At 44.5% G+C, this 19,031-nt stretch overlaps 3 protein-coding genes across 4 annotated transcripts in view; all 3 read right to left on the bottom strand.

Annotated features, from left to right (window-relative positions):
* Positions 1-4,592: 4,592 nt before the first annotated feature.
* LOC135234679 (apolipoprotein A-IV-like) lies at positions 4,593-6,234 on the bottom strand. The gene is made up of 4 exons (XM_064299519.1): positions 6,099-6,234; positions 5,935-5,990; positions 5,578-5,728; positions 4,593-5,476 (listed from the first exon to the last, which is right to left on the bottom strand). Exons 2-4 carry the CDS (start codon positions 5,972-5,974, stop codon positions 4,900-4,902), a joined length of 768 nt encoding a protein of 255 aa, XP_064155589.1. The 5' UTR covers positions 5,975-5,990; positions 6,099-6,234; the 3' UTR covers positions 4,593-4,899.
* Positions 6,235-11,001: 4,767 nt separating this feature from the next.
* Positions 11,002-12,965, bottom strand: LOC135234634 (apolipoprotein A-IV-like). Its single transcript, XM_064299450.1, has 4 exons — positions 12,432-12,965; positions 12,268-12,315; positions 11,923-12,073; positions 11,002-11,839 (listed from the first exon to the last, which is right to left on the bottom strand). The coding sequence occupies exons 2-4, from the start codon at positions 12,305-12,307 to the stop codon at positions 11,257-11,259; spliced, it is 774 nt and encodes a 257-aa protein (XP_064155520.1). The 5' UTR covers positions 12,308-12,315; positions 12,432-12,965; the 3' UTR covers positions 11,002-11,256.
* Positions 12,966-17,251: 4,286 nt separating this feature from the next.
* The window catches only part of LOC135234614 (apolipoprotein A-IV-like), a 100,260-nt gene continuing 98,480 nt past the window's right edge, over positions 17,252-19,031 (bottom strand). Inside the window, exons 1-4 of one of the 2 annotated variants that reach the window (XM_064299401.1) lie at positions 18,814-18,915; positions 18,650-18,705; positions 18,290-18,440; positions 17,252-18,188 (exon numbers count right to left, since the gene is read on the bottom strand). In XM_064299401.1, the coding sequence (XP_064155471.1) occupies positions 17,600-18,188; positions 18,290-18,440; positions 18,650-18,689 (780 nt within the window). In that variant the 5' untranslated portion in view covers positions 18,690-18,705; positions 18,814-18,915 and the 3' untranslated portion in view covers positions 17,252-17,599. Of the gene's footprint in view, positions 18,189-18,289; positions 18,441-18,649; positions 18,706-18,813; positions 18,916-19,031 lie in introns of those variants that run through there. The other variant, XM_064299412.1, reaches the window with a different exon arrangement.

Genomic DNA, 19,031 nt, shown 5'->3' with positions numbered 1-19,031 from the left:
ATACGAAATACATTGTATTTCATTTGTGTAAATAATTTTAATGGAAAACCAAAAACTTTCTCTAAAAAATACATTCCTTTAAATAACTATTATTTTTTGGGAAACCAAATATCTTTTCAAATAGTATATAGAGCCTATACAGGCTTCATGCTGAAGGGGGTATCCCTGAGTTCTTCATTCATCTTTGCGAGTGGCCCTCAATGTGATGTCAGTGAGCTATAATACAGAGGGCACTCCAGGGGAACTACTAGGGGCAAGGGATTTAGTTTGGATTATGCGCATGGGTAGCCTACGTTGGCAATTTCAATCAACCCATGCGCTGCCTCTAACAGACATTAACCTAAATGCCCGTACATGTTTTTGCATGGGGGGATGGCAAACGCAAAATTCCTCATAAGCTACTTGCCAGAACTCAGGCAGACACTGGAACTGACTCACAGATGACACGAAACTGGACATACAGACGACACTGGACTGGACTCACAGACAACACGGGACTGGACTCAGATGACACGGTACTGGACTCACAGACGACACTGGACTGAACTCACAGATGACACGGGACTGAACTCACAGATGACATGGGACTGAACTCACAGATGACACGGTACTGGACTTGCAGACGACACTGGACTGGACTCAGATGACACGGGACTGGACTCAGATGACACTAAAATGGACTGACACAGATGACACGACCATCCTGGGCCTCATCACGGACAACGATGAGACAGCCTACAGAGAGGAGGTGAAGACACGAACCAGCTGGTGCCAGGACAACAAACTCTTTCTCAACGTCAGTAAAACTAAAGAGATGATTCTAGACAGCAGGGGGGTGGACACCTCCTCATTCACATTGGTGATGCTGAGGTTGAATGGGTCAGCAGCCTTAAGTTCCTCGTGTGCACATCACCAAGGACCTCTCCTGGTCACTACACACAGACACCACGGTCAAGAAAGCTCGTCAGTGGCTCTATTTCCTGAGGAGACTGAGGAAGTTTGGCATGAACGCCAGCATCCTCACAAACTTCTACAGGTGCACCATCGAGAGCTTTCTGATGGGCTGCATCACGGTCTGGTACGGGAACTGCTCTGCCCACAGCCGCAAATCACTACAGAGAGTGGTGGAGGCGGCACAGCACATCGTTGGCAACAGACTCGCGGCCATTCAGGATATCTTCCACCAGCGGTGCCTGCGGAAGGCACACAGCATCATCAAGGATCACAGCCACCCAGCATGCAGACCGTTCTCCTCGTTACCGTCTGGCAGACGATACAGGAGCATGGCTGCACGTACCACCAGACTTGGTTTTTATTGCCAGGCCATCAGGCTTTGCAACTCACATATCTAAGTATTCCACATTGCATATTTGCTTACCTGCTCTGCTGTTATTGAGCCAGGACTATCAATCATGACTGCTGGTATTAAACCAGGACTGCTACATATCCAATGTGCAATAATATTGTAATATTGTATACACTTGTCTCTTTACTTTTATACATAAATCCTCATTTTCATTTAGGTTTATAGTGTTATATTATGTATATAGGGTTATATTTTATCTATACCTCACTCCATCTTTTTAAATCTTTTTAAATTTTATCTTATATTCTACATTATAACTAGTGCTCTTATTGCTGAGCCGACCTGTTTTCTTGTCCAACACATTTCATTGTACCGTTGACCCTGTGTTAACCAACATATGACTAAGAAAACTAAACTGAACTGAACTGAACTGAACTGAGACAGGGAACCCTAACAAAAGGGCAGACAGAGAGACAAACAGGCGGGGAGACACACAGCAAGTCTGACTGACACTTCCAAGGACAGAGAGTCAGGGAAGGAGAGGGGCAAATTTAACGACTGACATACAAACTGACAGACGGGCAGACAGGACTATAAACAAGTAGACTGACATGCAGACAGACAGGTAGACAGGCGGGTAAACAGACTGGCGGACGGGCCGACGGCCTGGGGGGGGTGGACAGACAGGCCAACACACTGGCTGACAAACACGCAGGCAGACAGGCAGACAAACAGACAAGGGGGCAGGTGAACAGACTGGCCCCATCCCCAAGGGGGAATGCCCTCCAAGGCTTGCCTGCAGAAAAGCTCCAGGGCTGCTGGATGTGTGAGGTCTCTGGGCCCTGGGCCGGGGCATCGATGGCACTGGACAGGACAGGTGGCCCCTGCTGGAGTCTGGGCAGGGCAGGCGACCCCTGCGGGACAGCGGGCGGAGCAGGCGGCTTCTCCTGGACGCTGGGCGGAGCAGGTAGCTCCTGCTGGACTCGGGACTCGGCAGGCGGCTCCTGCTGGACTCGGGACTGGACAGGCGACTCCTGCTGGACTCGGGACTGGGCAGGCGGCTCCTGCTGGACTCGGGACTGGACAGGCGACTCCTGCTAGACTCGGGACTGGGCAGGAGGCTCCTGCTGGACTTGGGACTGGGCAGGCGGCTCCTGCTGGACTCGGGACTGGGCAGGAGGCTCCTGCTGGACTTGGGACTGGGCAGGCGGCTCCTGCTGGACTCGGGACTGGGCAGGCGGCTCCTGCTGGACTCGGGACTGGGCATGCGGATCCTGCGGGGCACTGGGCAGTGAGGGCTCCTGGGCACTGGGCAGAGAGGGCTCCGGCGCACTGGGCAGAGAGTATTTTTCGGCCAGAGGGGGCATATCTGCGGCCTCCCGGAGATATTCCTCCCAGTGGAGAGGCGTAATAATGAGGGCATGAAAGTCAGATGACTCGGCAGGCCCTGAATTAATCAGCCCGCCGTGGAGGGAGTCCTTCATGCCGTCCTGAAATAGCTGGCACACGACGGACTGGGGCAAGTCAGTCTGTGCGGCCACAGCGCTAAACTCGGTCACGTAATCCAACAATTTGCGCGACCCCTGGCATATGTCTTAGCGCTGCCTCCTGACTGGACAGGGGGGCCCGTCCTTCGGCAGGACTGGACCTGAAGGGCCTCCCAGCGACCACCGGCTTGCGCCAGACTGGTGGCATGTCGAACACAAAAAACCAAAGGAAGAAAGAAAAAAAAATCTCTGTTGGGTCCAGTACTGGCTGGTTCCTTCTGTCAGGTAACGGGGACCAGGACCCAAATGCAGATTGAGAAAAAACTCAAAGAATTTCAAAAGGTGAATCCAGGCAAAGACTTTAATCACAAAAGGTAACAAAAAGCAGGGAATAAAAAGGCCTCGCAGGGCAACTCAAAAAGCAAAGCAAAAATAGAAAACACAAGAGAATCCATTAATCCCAAAAACGCAGAACAGAACTTGGGCAGGGCAGAACACAGGAAGGCCGAAAACAGGCAGGCGGACAAGCAGACAGGTACGCACGGGCAGAATAAACGGGAAAAAATACAGGCAGAATCACACAGGCAGAATCACACAGGCAGAATCACAAGGAACCAGCACCCGTATCAGGGAAGCAAAGAACTTAAATAGACAGGGAAACTAATCACAGACACAGTTGAGCACAATTCACAATTATAGACAGGGAAGGGATAATGAGACGCAAACAGAAACAATGATTGAATAATAGAAAACAGTAATACAATTAACACAGGGAAAACTAATGAGGGAGCAAACTGAAATAAAAGCTGAAGTGCCACCATCAAGCGGCCCAGATAAAGAAAAACCAAAACAGAAAAAAGCAGAAGCCTGACAAATGGTGTAACTTCATAACTCGGCCGACCAATGGTGTAACTTCATAACTCGGCCGACCAATGGCGTAACTTCATAACTCGGCCGACCAACGGCGTAACTTCATAACTCGGCCGACCAATGGCGTAACTTCATAACTCGGCCGACCAATGGCGTAACTTCATAACTCGGCCGACCAATGGTGTAACTTCATAACTCGGCCGACCAATGGTGTAACTTCATAACTCGGCCGACCAACGGCGTAACTTCATAACTCGGCCGACCAATGGGGTAACTTCATAACTCGGCCGACCAATGGTGTAACTTCATCACTCAGTGAATCAATCACAGACATTCGCGTTTGTAGGGCTGGCCCCGGTGTTGCGGTCTAGCCGAAAAGTGGAAATACAGTTAAAACTGTGTCATCCTGTTGCAAGTTCTGCATTCTGTCAAACAGCATTGGACTACATGAGTGTTTCACTATCATGACACCTGGTGGTGCACCAAGATATTCAACCTCCAGCCCCATCTGCAAACATGAAAAAAAACACGCTGCTTCCCTTAATTTGTATAAGTGGGAACCCTAGCCGTGTACCCATAATCTATGTTTCTTTGTGAGTTTGTGTTATCCTCTTTACATTACACACTTTGCCAGCTATTCATAAATATTTTTAAATTATTTCATTTTTTAAAGTTGTTAATGTTTGATGAAGCTACTGAGGATGTCTTTGCAGCTGAATAGTTAGTATGCTTAACTTAGCCCTTGCATATTATATTGGACATATAAAATCAACTTTGCCATTCATAATCCCAATCAATTTTTGTAATAATGTAAAATAAGCTTATTTTCTACTAATGCCTTAATAGCATTGGAATCATATCAGTTTTCGTTTTGAAACAAGAAAGTATTCCTTATGAATGAATAAAAAAAAAATATTGCAGGAATGATTCATTTTCTTGCTTTATTTCAGAAAGTTAGATATCTGAGAACACAGCATCTATCGATTTTTACAGAACATGTCAAAAAGTAATATATACATATCTAAGCAGTCATGAAAAAAGTAAAACATTTTGCTTCAGTATCAGAGTATCCTCTTAGCTCTTCCTGAACAATAGAATGACATCATAATTGCTGTGGGTCTTCAATGTTGTTAATAGTACATGAAAAGTAAGAAAGAGCCACTCAATCGATATGCTTTTCAAATCTATCAACAGCTTAGAATCGATAAGGGGAGCAGGGAGTGGTTCCTCCTGCACTTAGGCACTATTGGCAGAAGACTCCCAGAGAGCGGTGAGCTGGGATTTGAGGCCCTGGATGTAGGGATCGAGCTTCTCCATCAGACTGTTATTGTGGGGGCTCAGGATCCGGGAGAACACCAAATATTTGTTAATGATCTCATTTACAAGGATGTCTTCCAGGGGAAACACAAATTCCCTGTACTCCCGCATGCTCTCTTCCACTTTCTCCTTCAGCTCCTCCGTGGAGGGGCCCAGCTGGGAGTGCAGCTCAGTCAGACTCGATTCTACAGTTTCGTACAGTTTCCAAATTATGTCAGGCAACTTGTACCTCAGGGCTTCAGTGACCAGGGACTCTGTGTAGGGGTCCAGCACCTGCCTCACCTTCTGCATCTGCTGCTGAATGTTGGCACTCAGCTTCTCTGCTAGGGGCTCCAGCTGGACCCTCACTTCATTTATATCCGGCTGCAGGCTCTCTGACAGCTGTTCCACATGTTCAGAAAGCTTTTTATGTAACTCGTCATTAATGCCGATCACCTGTTCCTGCACAATTTTTCTGTATTGTTGGGCCACTTCCACACTCTCTTTGATCTTTGCACTGTAAGAGACAGACAGAGTGAGTGGCGTTCAGATCGCCAGCATTGGTCAGTGACAGGTAAGTCTACTCTAGTCACCATGCTCTACAAATGTGCTACTTACTTCACTTGCTGTGCCAACTCAGACTCTCCGATGGTTTTCAGAGCACCTTGGGTCTTTTGTGATGCCTTGACAAAGTAGTCCCAGAATGCATCTTTCACCAGCTCCAGTTGTGGCGTGGGTTCGTCTGACCTCAGAACATTGGCTTGACAGCCTGTCGGCATGTAGCAAAGCAATTTTGTTTTACGTCCTAATACGGCATCGATTGTTCATTTCACTACAATCTTTGCTATAAAAGTGTTTTTTATTTCGGGTCAACTTCTGGCACTGTCACTGTATATAGTGTTCATTTCAAAATGGTAAGTTAAGGGGTTTTCAGTAAAGCTACATACTGTGAGCAAAAGAACAAAATTCACTCACCAGTGAAAGCAACAAGAGCAAGCACCACAAACAACTTCATGGCTATATCTGTGAACCTAAAGAACACCAGAAGATTAATTAATACCTCATGACAAACTATGTCTCATTTACAATGGCATAGTTAGTTTAAAACACTTGACGAATGAGACCAGTTTCCATCTTACCTGTGTGTGAGCCTTCTTCAGTGTGTCTGATTCCGTCCTGCTGTGCCTGACCACTATATAGAGAACCGTGGGCAGCGATGTGGAACACAAAGTCCAAAAACTGCTGCCTTGATGTTACCTTTTGTGGATTTAATGCAGCAGACATCCTTGGACCTTTGCAGCACATGGACTCATACTGTACCTCACACGCACTTCTGCAGACTTGTCAGGAACCAAAGCCAATCAGTGCTGTTACTCAGTTTCATTCAATCTGCCACTGTCATCATTACTATGGAATGCTAAATTAATCAATGAATTCATTCCTGTTTCAAAGCCACTTGGTGTTGTTTTGGATGATGGCTTTACTGCTTTTGTTAATTACAGCCCTTGGTCAAATACAAGTATGTATTTGTATTTGAAAATGTATGTAAATATATATTTGAAGTATTTTCAAATACATTTCCATACGAAATACATTGTATTTCATTTGTGTAAATTATTTTAATGGAAAACCAAATACTTTCTGAAATAGTATTTAAAAAATACATTCCTTTAAATAACTCCTTTTTTTTGGGAAACCAAATACCTTTTCAAATAGTATATAGAGCCTATACAGGCTTCATGCTGAAGGGGGTATCCCTGAGTTCTTCATTCATCTTTGCGAGTGGCCCTCAATGTGATGTCAGTGAGCTATAATACAGAGGGCACTCCAGGGGAACTACTAGGGGCAAGGGATTTAGTTTGGATTATGCGCATGGGTAGCCTATGTTGGCAATTTAAATCAACCCATTAACCTAAATGCCCGTACATGTCTTTGCATGGGGGGGGATGGCGAACGCAGACTTTTCAATAAGTTACTTGCCAGTTTAATTGTACCCATGCAATCTTTTAGTGGCCTTTAACAGTATTTCCTCTTTTTCTATTGTCAGAGCGTTTGACAGTCATATCTACAGTTCCATCTTTTACATTTTGTATGTTTGGACACTGATAAAATAGAATTCAGCCGTGTATATTCACTACCAATTAACAATGGAAATCGGTGCAATTAAACTGAGGCCGTCAGCAGTCACCTGACGTGTTCTTATCAAAATATTGTCCTCTAATTATTCAAAATGCTCAACTTTCAGAACTGATAGGTTCTCGCATATCCAATTTTTTTTTTCAAATCTTTCAACAGCTTGGTGCAATTGTGCATGTTGGACCACTGGCCTTATGTTGTGAGAGTATTTTCAAATAATTCCATTAAATCAAAACTTTGTATTTGAAAATCCAGTATTTAAGACATATTTGAAAGTAATTTCAAATACATGCAAAAGCTCCTTAAATGTGTTTTCAAATACATTTTGTAATTTAAATACTCAGTATTTGCAAACTCTATATTTCAAATCATTTCTAAATAAGTATTTAAAAATTAAAATACTTTAAATATGTATTTGACCCAGGTCTGGTTTATTATTATTTTATTTTTTATTATTATTGTTTTTAAACTGATACCCTATTCAGTTTTGTTGCAAATCGAAGTCGATTTGTGATTAATGAAAGTGCAGTGGATTCCTCACGACCAGGACAAATACATAATCTAAGGTTTATCTAAGGTAATGGATTTTGCCCTTTATCTGAGTGAAAAACATTTGTGAAATCTATTGGGAAATCCTGATGAATCCATCTCCTGGGCCAAACATTTCTGCTAACTCTGCAGAAATAGCACTTACTCATAAGATACAACAGTTTTATTATTTTATGTGGGGTACAAGACAACTTATTTATTATAATACAGACATCAGACCCCAACTCCTTGATTTGATTAAGGGCTGTACTCTAATATGTGTAACATGGCTAATTGAGGTTTAATGTAATACAACACCTTAAAACAAAAAACTACTTTCATCACATCCTCACCTTCTGACTATAGTGAAACAAATACATTTCTTGCTAAACTGAACTACTTTTAATGACCCCCTGCATATGTTTTTTTTAGAATGCATTTGGTAAGGAAAGACAAAAAATCAATTTATGGGAGAATGACTAATCATCAAACATGAATTATAATATATATATGTTTAAAAATCAGTCTGTACCTGTAAGCTTCATTGGTATAGCAGGCCTGTTACACCAATAATGGGGGGAGGACCAGACTGTGTGTAGGTTTATAGTATATGCCAAGCACTGGTGTAGAGTAGACCACAGCATTTAGCTGAATTTCATAAATTAATTATATACATTTTTTGCCCATATCAACAAATTGTTTGGTCCAAAAAAAGTGAAAAAAAAGAGAACTGTTTGACTCATTTGCAATCAATTTCTGACTGGTAAGCCATGCAATAGTGTCCTGAAACCCGTAGTGGAATACAGGATTAAAGACCTATATGTTTTTTACCCCACTGGGAAGGCTTTTCACAATACTTTGGAACATGGCTGCAAAATGGATTTGTTAACATGCAGCCACCAGAGCATTATTGTGGTTGGGCACTGATGTTGGAAGATATGGCTTGGCTTGTAGTCGGTGCTCCAATGGGGAAGGCAAAAGGCATTTAAGGAAAATAAAGAATTAAAGCTAGGTGACTAGTGGGACAGGGGTCTTACTACTAGTCAAAACAAAAGCTAAATTTAAAAATCCTATACCTTTTTCTTACCACAGTTTCTCTAAGAGAGCTTTTCTCTGTACCGGTTTTTGTGTACGTTAGTAGACACTAAAGCAAAGAACAGATCTCACGTGAGCATATATAAGCTCTCTCAGTCAGGTGCAAACAATCGGTCGTAATCAAAAGCCATCACGGAGCGCCCTCAGGCGGTCCTGAAGATTACCACACTCAGTTACCTGAAACAGCACTCAGTTTCCTCAACAGGGATACTGAGTAGCCGATTAGCGTGAAACGGCGTCGATTAGCACAACCCACGAAGCCGCACAGCAAACGGAATAAGGAACCATGACAATTAGGCTTATCAAAATCAAACGTTGGGAACATTATTAAGAAGAAAGAGTGTACTGGTGAGCTCCGTAATTGCAAAGGGCCTGGTAGGCTAAGGAAGACCTCTACAGTTGATGACAGAAATATTCCCACCATATTTAAGAAAAACCTACAAACACTTTTTCAGCAGATCAGAAGCGCTCTTCTGGAGGCAGGTGTGGATGTTTCAGTGACTACTGCCTGCCGGAGACTTCACTAACAGAACCAGGGAGGAGCACTGCAAGATGCAAACACTAGTTTGTTGCACAAACAGAATGGTCAAGTGACTCTGAAGTATACAGAAGCACCTTATCTGCTCAAGTTCAAGCAAATGCCTCTAAATTCATCGGACGGCACTTCATCTTACAGCAAGACAATGATTGCAAACATCTGCTAAAGCAGAAAATGAGTTCTTCAAAAGCAAAAGAAAAACCAAACAGATAATTCTAGACTGGCCAAGTCATTCACTTGATCTGAATTCAATTGAACATGCATTTCATTTGCTAAATAGAAAACTTGGCAGATATGCCAACCTGTCAAATTAGTGCTCGGTGTGGCATTCCCCATACCTATACAGCCGTGAGTTTGGCACTTTTCCGAATTTCCTACAAAAATAACCACAATGACCAAAGACTCTCAGCCCTTAAGAACATTAGCGTCTATACTTTCTGATCCCATTTAAGCGGACAAAATTCACAAACAACTTCACGCATCCACACAATCAAGCCCCGAACTTAGGGCATTTTTTGTTATTTCTTTCTTATTCTTTTTGCTGCCGATGACATCTTTGTAAATGTTCCAGCACCGCAAACAATACGGCTCCCCTTTGGACATTTAGCTACATCAGCTTATACAACCATCCGATACACAAGCAAAATGGACTTCTAATGAAGTGCACATGTCTTTAAACCATCTTTTGTTTGAGTGGAAGCTAGCTTGCTTGCTAGCGAATAACTAAACTATTGCTTTTACAGCTGTATCATCTTTGAGGGAAACTAATTAATATTTCTGAAACCCATTCTCTGTCATTTCACACGCAAACTCCACATACTATCATTTCATGTCTAAGGATGGATATTGTTCACATTCTGATGACACTCCTGCAAAACAACACTTTACAAACCTGAAACAGTAGTCTACCTTCTTTAACAAGACCAGGTTAAAGTATACGGCTGGACCAAACCGGCCAACGTCACAGACATGCGTGGTGTAACTTTATCACTCAGTCAGTCAGTCAGTCAATCACAGACATTCGCGTTTGTAGGGCTGGCCCCGCTGTTGCGGTCCAGCCAAAAAAATGAGAAAATGATATTAAAGACTGTCTTTATTGCAGGCACATCCCATTGTTTGGTGAATATTTCTGGGTAAAATGCAACCACTCTTTAGACCGTTTCACTTTCAGCATTTTGACAGAGTTTAATGTTAGCTAGCTTGCAAACGAGTCACTGGAGTGAGTGTATAATGTTAGCACAGATGGCATTGAAATTAAGCACCAAAAGATGCATTACGATTCGGTCCAGTAGGTAACGTTAGCCTACTGGTTGTATGAGAACCAGTGTCTGCTATTGGGTTTTTGGTACCAAACTCTACTCAATGACTCAGACAGGCTACATGACTACAAGCAAGTCACTAAAACCTCGGACTGCTATTGCAGGCTTGGCCCAGCCTGGGGCTTGTTCTGCGGGGCTACAGCAACGATGTTATACACACAGCAATCCAAATCATCAAAAGCATACAGGCAAGATAAAGTATGGTCAATTTCAATGTGCATTGGCATCTAAGTAAGTGTTTATAATTTAATTTACTTATGAAATATTGATATTCAAAATACATCATAATGTTCAGTACATATGTTTAGGAAAAGTCACAAAGGGGATGGCAGGTACATTTATTTTCTTGAAGTGAACATTCTCTTAAAATGGTAAAATGAAAAAACACAGGGCCAAGTTACTTGAAATAATTTAGGAAACACTGGGTCGCATTGCATTGTAATACTGCTTGTTTAATTTGTTTGAGCTAAGATAGCCAATTACACATACAAGTACACATTGCAAATGCTCTGGATGTTCAGTGTTGTTAATAGTACTGCAAAACTAAGAAAGAGCGCTCATATACTGACTGGTATTGGAAATGAGCATCAAGCAAAGATGATCATGGTGCCTTATTGAATTCCCAGAGAGACTCAGGCCATTAAAATTGATAAGGGGAGCAGGGATTCGTTCCTCCTACACTTAGGCACTTTTGGCAGAAGACTCCCAGAGAGCAGTGAGCTGGGATTTGAGGTCCTGGGCAAAAAGGTCCAGCCTCACCTTCAGGTCTACTATGTAGGGTGCCAGGGCCTTCTCAAGCATCCGGGCATTGCCCATCACCTCTCTTAGGAAAAGACTGATCAGGGGACTCACACTGCGATCAATCTCCCGCATGAGCTCCTCCACTTTCTTCTTCAGCTCCTTAGTGGAGGGGCCCACCTGGGAGTGCAGGTGGGACAGCAGCTGATCCATAAATAGGCTGCTTATCAGCTTCCTATGCATCCGTTGCAGGGCACGCTTCAGTTCCCTAGTGTCCAGGGACTCTGTGTAGGGGTCCAGCACCTGCCTCACCTTCTGCATCTGCTGCTGAATGTTGGCACTCAGTTTCTCTGCTAAGGGCTCCAGCTGGACCCTCACTTCATTTATATCCGGCTGCAGGCTCTCTGACAGCTGTTCCACATGTTCAGAAAGCTTTTTATGTAACTCCTGACTAAAGACGACAACTTGATCCTGCACTATGGCTCTGTATTGGCTTGCCACTTCCACACTTTTTTTGATCTTTTCACTGTAGGAGACAAAAAGAGATTCAGATCATGAGAGTTTGTCAGTGACAGATAAGTCTTCTACAGTCACAAATGTGCTACTTACTTCACTTGCTGTCCAGACGCAGAGTTTCCAATGGTTTTCAGAGTATCTAGAACTATTTTTGTTGCCTTGACAAAGTAGTCCCAGAATGCATCTTTCACCAGATCCAGTTGTGGCTTGGGTTCGTCTGACCTCAGAACATTGGCTTGGCAGCCTGTTGGCATGTGACAAAACAATTTTGTTTGCTTTTGTAATACAGCATTGATTGTCAATTTCATTACAACTTTGCTATAGAAGTGTTTTTGATTTCTTATCAGCTTCTGGGACTTTCACAGAAGATAGTGTTCATTTCAAAAAGTGTTCTCAGTAAAGTTCCTTACCATAAGCAAAATAGTAAAATTCACTCACCAGTAAAAGCAACAAGAGCAAGCACCACAAACAACTTCATGGCTATATCTGTGAACCCAAAGAACACCAGAATATTAATTAATACCTCATGACAAACTACATCTCATTTACAACAGCATAGTTAGTTTAAAACACTTGACAAATAAGAGCAGTTTCCATCTTACCTGTGTGTGAGCCTTCTTCAGTGTGTCTGATTCCGTCCTGCTGTGCCCGACCACTATATAGAGAACCGTGGGCAGGGATGTGGAACACAAAGTCCAAAAACTACTGCCTTGATGTTACCTTTTGTGGATTTAATGCAGCAGACATCCTTGGACCTTTGCAGCACATGGACTCATACTGTACCTCACACGCACTTCTGCAGACTTGTCAGGAACCAAAGCCAATCAGTGCTGTTACTCAGTTTCATTCTATCTGCCACTGTCATCATTACTATGGAATGCTAAATTAATCAATGAATTCATTCCTGTTTCAAAGCCACTTGGTGTGGTTTTGGATGATGTGCTTTATTGCCTTTGTTTATTACAGCCCTTGGTCAAATACAAGTATGTATTTGTATTTGAAAATGTATGTAAATACATATTTGAAGTATTTTCAAATACATTTCCGTACGAAATACATTGTATTTCATTTGTGTAAATTATTTTAATGGATAACCAAAAACTTTCTCTAAAAAATACATTCCTTTAAATAACTACTATTTTTTGGGAAACCAAATATATTTCCAAATAGTATATAGAGCCTATACAGACTTCATGCTGAAGGGGGTATCCCTGAGTTCTTCATTCATCTTTGCGAGTGGCCCTCAATGTGATGTCAGTGAGCTATAATACAGAGGGCACTCCAGGGGAACTACTAGGGGCAAGGGATTTAGTTTGGATTATGCGCATGGGTAGCCTACGTTGGCAATTTCAATCAACCCATGCGCTGCCTCTAACAGACATTAACCTAAATGCCCGTACATGTTTTTGCATGGGGGGATGGCAAACGCAAAATTCCTCATAAGCTACTTGCTAGAACTGAGGCAGACACTGGAACTGACTCACAGATGACACGGAACTGGACATACAGACGACACTGGACCGGACTCACAGACAACACGGGACTGGACTCAGATGACACGGTACTGGACTCACAGACGACACTGGACTGAACTCACAGATGACACGGGACTGAACTCACAGATGACATGGGACTGAACTCACAGATGACACGGTACTGGACTTGCAGACAACACTGGACTGGACTCAGATGACACGGGACTGGACTCAGATGACACTAAAATGGACTGACACAGATGACACGACCATCCTGGGCCTCATCACGGACAACGATGAGACAGCCTACAGAGAGGAGGTGAAGACACGAACCAGCTGGTGCCAGGACAACAAACTCTTTCTCAACGTCAGTAAACCTAAAGAGATGATTGTAGACCACAGAAGACAGCAGGGGGGTGGACACCTCCTCATCCACATTGGTGATGCTGAGGTTGAAAGGGTCAGCAGCCTTAAGTTCCTCGTGTGCACATCACCAAGAACCTCTCCTGGTCACTACACACAGACATCACGGTCAAGAAAGCTCGTCAGCGGCTCTATTTCCTGAGGAGACTGAGGAAGTTTGGCATGAACGCCAGCATCCTCACAAACTTCTACAGGTGCACCATCGAGAGCTTTCTGATGGGCTGCATCACGGTCTGGTACGGGAACTGCTCTGCCCACAGCCGCAAATCACTACAGAGAAACCACAGCACATCATTGGCAACAGACTCCCGGCCATTCAGGATATCTTCCACCAGCGTTGCCTGCGGAAGGCACACAGCATCATCAAGGATCGCAGCCACCCAGCATGCAGACTGTTCTCCTCGTTACAGTCTGGCAGACGATACAGGAGCATGGCTGCACGTACCACCAGACTTGGTTTTTATTGCCAGGCCATCAGGCTTTGCAACTCACATATCTAAGTATTCCACATTGCATATTTGCTTACCTGCTCTGCTGTTATTGAGCCAGGACTATCAATCATGACTGCTGGTATTAAACCAGGACTGCTACATATCCAATGTGCAATAATATTGTAATATTGTATACACTTGTCTCTTTACTTTTATACATAAATCCTCATTTTCATTTATGTTTATAGTGTTATATTATGTATTTAGGAATATATTTTATCTATACCTCACTCCATCTTTTTAAATCTTTTTAAATTTTATCTTATATTCTATATTATAACTAGTGCTCTTATTGCTGAGCCGACCTGTTTTCTTGTCCAACACATTTCATTGTACCGTTGACCCTGTGTTAACCAACATATGACTAAGAAAACTAAACTGAACTGAACTGAACTGAACTGAGACAGGGAACCCTAACAAAAGGGCAGACAGAGAGACAAACAGGTGGGGAGACACACAGCAAGTCTGACTGACACTTCCAAGGACAGAGAGTCAGGGAAGGAGAGCGGCAAATTTAACGACTGACATACAAACTGACAGACGGGCAGACAGGACTATAAACAAGTAGACTGACACGCAGACAGACAGGTAGACAGGCGGGTAAACAGACTGGCGGACGGGCCGACGGCCTGGGGGGGGTGGACAGACAGGCCAACACACTGGCTGACAAACACGCAGGCAGACAGGCAGAAAAACAGACAAGGGGGCAGGTGAACAGACTGGCCCCATCCCCAAGGGGGAACGCCCTCCAAGGCTTGCCTGCAGAAAAGCTCCAGGGCTGCTGGATGTGTGCGGTCTCTGGGCCCTGTGCCGGGGCATCGATGGCACTGGACACGACAGGTGGCCCCTGCTGGAGTCTGGGCAGGGCAGGCGGCACCTGCGGGACAGCAGGCGGAGCAGACGGCCCTTCCTGGACGCTGGGCGGAGCAGGTAGCTCCTGCTGGACTCGGGACTGGGCAGGAGGCTCCTGCTGGACTCGGGACTGGGCAGGAGGCTCCTGCTGGACTCGGGACTGGGCAGGAGGCTCCTGCTGGACTCGGGACTTGGCAGGCGGCTCCTGCTGGACTCGGGACTGGGCAGGAGGCTCCTGCTGGACTCGGGACTGGGCAGGAGGCTCCTGCTGGACTCGGGACTTGGCAGGCGGCTCCTGCTGGACTCGGGACTGGGCAGGAGGCTCCTGCTGGACTCGGGACTGGGCAGGAGGCTCCTGCTGGACTCGGGACTGGGCAGGCGGCTCCTGCTGGACTCGGGACTGGGCAGGCGGCTCCTGCTGGACTCGGGACTGGGCAGGAGACTCCTGCTGGACTCGGGACTGGGCACACGGATCCTGCGGGGCACTGGGCAGTGAGGGCTCCTGGGCACTGGGCAGAGAGGGCTCCGGCGCACTGGGCAGAGAGTATTTTTCGGCCAGTGGGGGCATATCTGCGGCCCCCCGGAGATATTCCTCCCAGTGGAGAGGCGTAATAATGAGGGCATGAAAGTCAGATGACTCGGCAGGCCCTGAATTAATCAGCCCGCCGTGGAGGGAGTCCTTCATGCCGTCCTGAAATAGCTGGCACACGACGGACTGGGGCAAGTCAGTCTGTGCGGCCACAGCGCTAAACTCGGTCACGTAATCCAACAATTTGCGCGACCCCTGGCATATGTCTTAGCGCTGCCTCCTGACTGGACAGGGGGGCCCGTCCTTCGGCAGGACTGGACCTGGAGGGCCTCCCAGCGGCCACCGGCTTGCGCCAGACTGGTGGCATGTCGAACACAAAAAACCAAAAACCAAAGGAAGAAAAAAAAAATCTCTGTTGGGTCCAGTACTGGCTGGTTCCTTCTGTCAGGTAACGGGGACCAGGACCCAAATGCAGATTGAGAAAAAACTCAAAGAATTTCAAAAGGTGAATCCAAGCAAAGTCTTTAATCACAAAAGGTAACAAAAAGCAGGGAATAAAAAGGCCTCGCAGGGCAACTCAAAAAGCAAAGCAAAAATAGAAAACAGAAGAGAATCCATTAATCCCAAAAACGCAGAACAGAACTTGGGCAGGGCAGAACACAGGAAGGCCGAAAACAAACAGGCGGGTACGCACGGGCAGAATAAACGGGAAAAAATACAGGCAGAATCAGACAGGCAGAATCACGAGGAACCAGCACCCGTATCAGGGAAGCAAAAAACTTAAATAGACAGGGAAACTAATCAGACACAGTTGAGCACAATTCACAATCATAGACAGGGAAGTGATAATGAGACGCAAACAGAAACAATGATTGAATAATAGAAAACAGTAATACAATTAACACAGGGAAAACTAATGAGGGAGCAAACTGAAACAAAAGCTGAAGTGCCACCATCAGGCGGCCCAGTTAAAGAAAAACCAAAACAGAAAAAAGCAGAATCCTGACAAATGGTGTAACTTCATAACTTGGCCGACCAATGGTGTAACTTCATAACTTGGCCGACCAATGGTGTAACTTCATAACTTCATCACTCAGTGAAAAAATCATAGACATTCGCGTTTGTAGGGCTGGCCCCGGTGTTGCAGTCCAGCCAAAAAGTGGAAATACAGTTAAAACTGTGTCATCCTGTTGCAAGATCTGCATTTTCTCAAGCAGGATCAGACAACATATGAGTGTTTCACTATCCTGACACCTGGTGGTGCACCAAGATATTCAACCACCAGCCCCATCTGCAAACATGAAAAAAAAACCCTAGCCGTTTACCCATAATCTATGTTTCTTTTTTTGAGTTTGTGTTATCCTCTTTACATTACACACTTTGCCAGGTATTCATAAATATTTTTAAATTATTTCATTTTTTAAAAGAGGATGTTTTTGTAGCCGAATAGTTAGTGTGATTAACTTAGCCCTTGCATATTATATTGGACATATGAAATCAACTTTGCCATTCATAATCATAATCGGTTTTTGTAATAATGTAAAATAAGCTTAATTTCAACTAATGCCTTAATAGCATTGGAATCATATCAGTTTTGTTTTGAAACAAGTATTCCTTATAAATAAATTTAAAACAAATAGTTGCAGGAATAATTCATTTTCTTGCCTTTATTTCAGAAAGTTAGAAATCTGTGAACACAGCATCCATCAATTTTTACAGAACATGTGAAAAATAAAACATATCTAAGCAGTCATGAAAAAGTGAAATGCTTTGCTTCAATATCAGAGTATTCTCTTAGCGCTTCCTGAGCAAAAGAATGACATCATAATTGCTGTGGGTCTTCAATGTTAATAGTACAGGAAAAATAAGAAAGAGCCACTCAATAGCTGACAGGTACTGGAAGAGAGCATCAAGAAAAGATGATCATGCATTATTGGAGTCTCAGAGAGATTCAGGCAGTTAGAATCGATAAGGGGAGCAGGGAGTGGTTCCTCCTGCACTTAGGCACTATTGGCAGAAGACTCCCAGAGAGCGGTGAGCTGGGATTCGAGGCCCTGGATGTAGGGATCGAGCTTCGCCTTCAGGCCATTAACGTAGGGGTACACGGTCCGGAAGAATATCAAGAGTTTGTTAAAGATTTCATTTGTGAGGATTTCTTCCAGGGGCAACACAAATTCCCTGTACTCCAGCATGCTCTCCTCCACTTTCCCCTGCAGCTCCTCAGTGGAGGGGCCCAGCTGGTCCTGCAGGTGCTCCAGCAGCTGGGACAGCAGCTGCTCCACGCTCATGAATAGCTTCCGATGCATCCGTCGCAGGGCACGCTGTAGGGCTCTTATGTCCAGGGACTCTGTGTAGGGGTCCAGCACCTGCCTCACCTTCTGCATCTGCTGCTGAATGTTGGCACTCAGCTTCTCTGCTAAGGGCTCCAGCTGGACCCTCACTTCATTTATATCCGGCTGCAGGCTCTCTGACAGCTGTTCCACATGTTCAGAAAGCTTTTTATGTAACTCGTCATTAATGCCGATCACCTGTTCCTGCACAATTTTTCTGTATTGTTGGGCCACTTCCACACTCTCTTTGATCTTTGCACTGTAAGAGACAGACAGAGTGAGTGGCGTTCAGATCACCAGCATTGGTCAGTGACAGGTAAGTCTACTCTTGTCACCATGCTCTACAAATGTGCTACTTACTTCACTTGCTGTGCCAACTCAGACTCTCCGATGGTTTTAAGAGCACCTTGGGCCTTTTGTGATGCCTTGACAAAGTAGTCCCAGAATGCATCTTTCACCAGCTCCAGTTGTGGCGTGGGTTCGTCTGACCTCAGAACATTGGCTTGACAGCCTGTCGGCATGTAGCAAAGCAATTTTGTTTTACATCCTAACACAGCATCGATTGTTCATTTTCACCACAATCATTGCTATAAAAGTGTTTTTTTATTTTCGGGTCAACTTCTGGCACTTTCACTTTATATAGTGTTCATTTCAAAATCGTAAGTTCAGGTGTTTTCAGTAAAGCTACATACTGTGAGCAAAAGAACAAAATTCACTCACCAGTGAAAGACACAAGAGCAAGCACCACAAACAACTTCATGGCTATATCTGTGAACCTAAAGAACACCAGAAGATTAATGAATACCTCATGACAAACTATATCTCATTTACAACAGCATAGTTAGTTTAAAACACTTGACAAATAAGAGCAGTTTCCATCTTACCTGTGTGTGAGCCTTCTGCAATGAGTCTGATTCCATCCTGCTGTGCCTGACCTCTATATAGAGAACCGTGGGCAGCAATGTGGAACACAAAGTCCAAAAACTGCTGCCTTGACGTTAACTTTTGTGGATTTAATGCAGCAGACATCCTTGGACCTTTGCAGCACATGGACTCATACTGTACCTCACACACACTTCTGTAGACTTTGTCAGCAAGAATG

This window comes from Anguilla rostrata, chromosome 1, assembly GCF_018555375.3.
Source record: "Anguilla rostrata isolate EN2019 chromosome 1, ASM1855537v3, whole genome shotgun sequence".
NCBI classification, from domain to species: domain Eukaryota; kingdom Metazoa; phylum Chordata; class Actinopteri; order Anguilliformes; family Anguillidae; genus Anguilla; species Anguilla rostrata.
The sequence above is the reverse complement of the archived record's forward strand: the minus strand, read 5'-3'. Positions and strand labels throughout refer to the sequence as shown.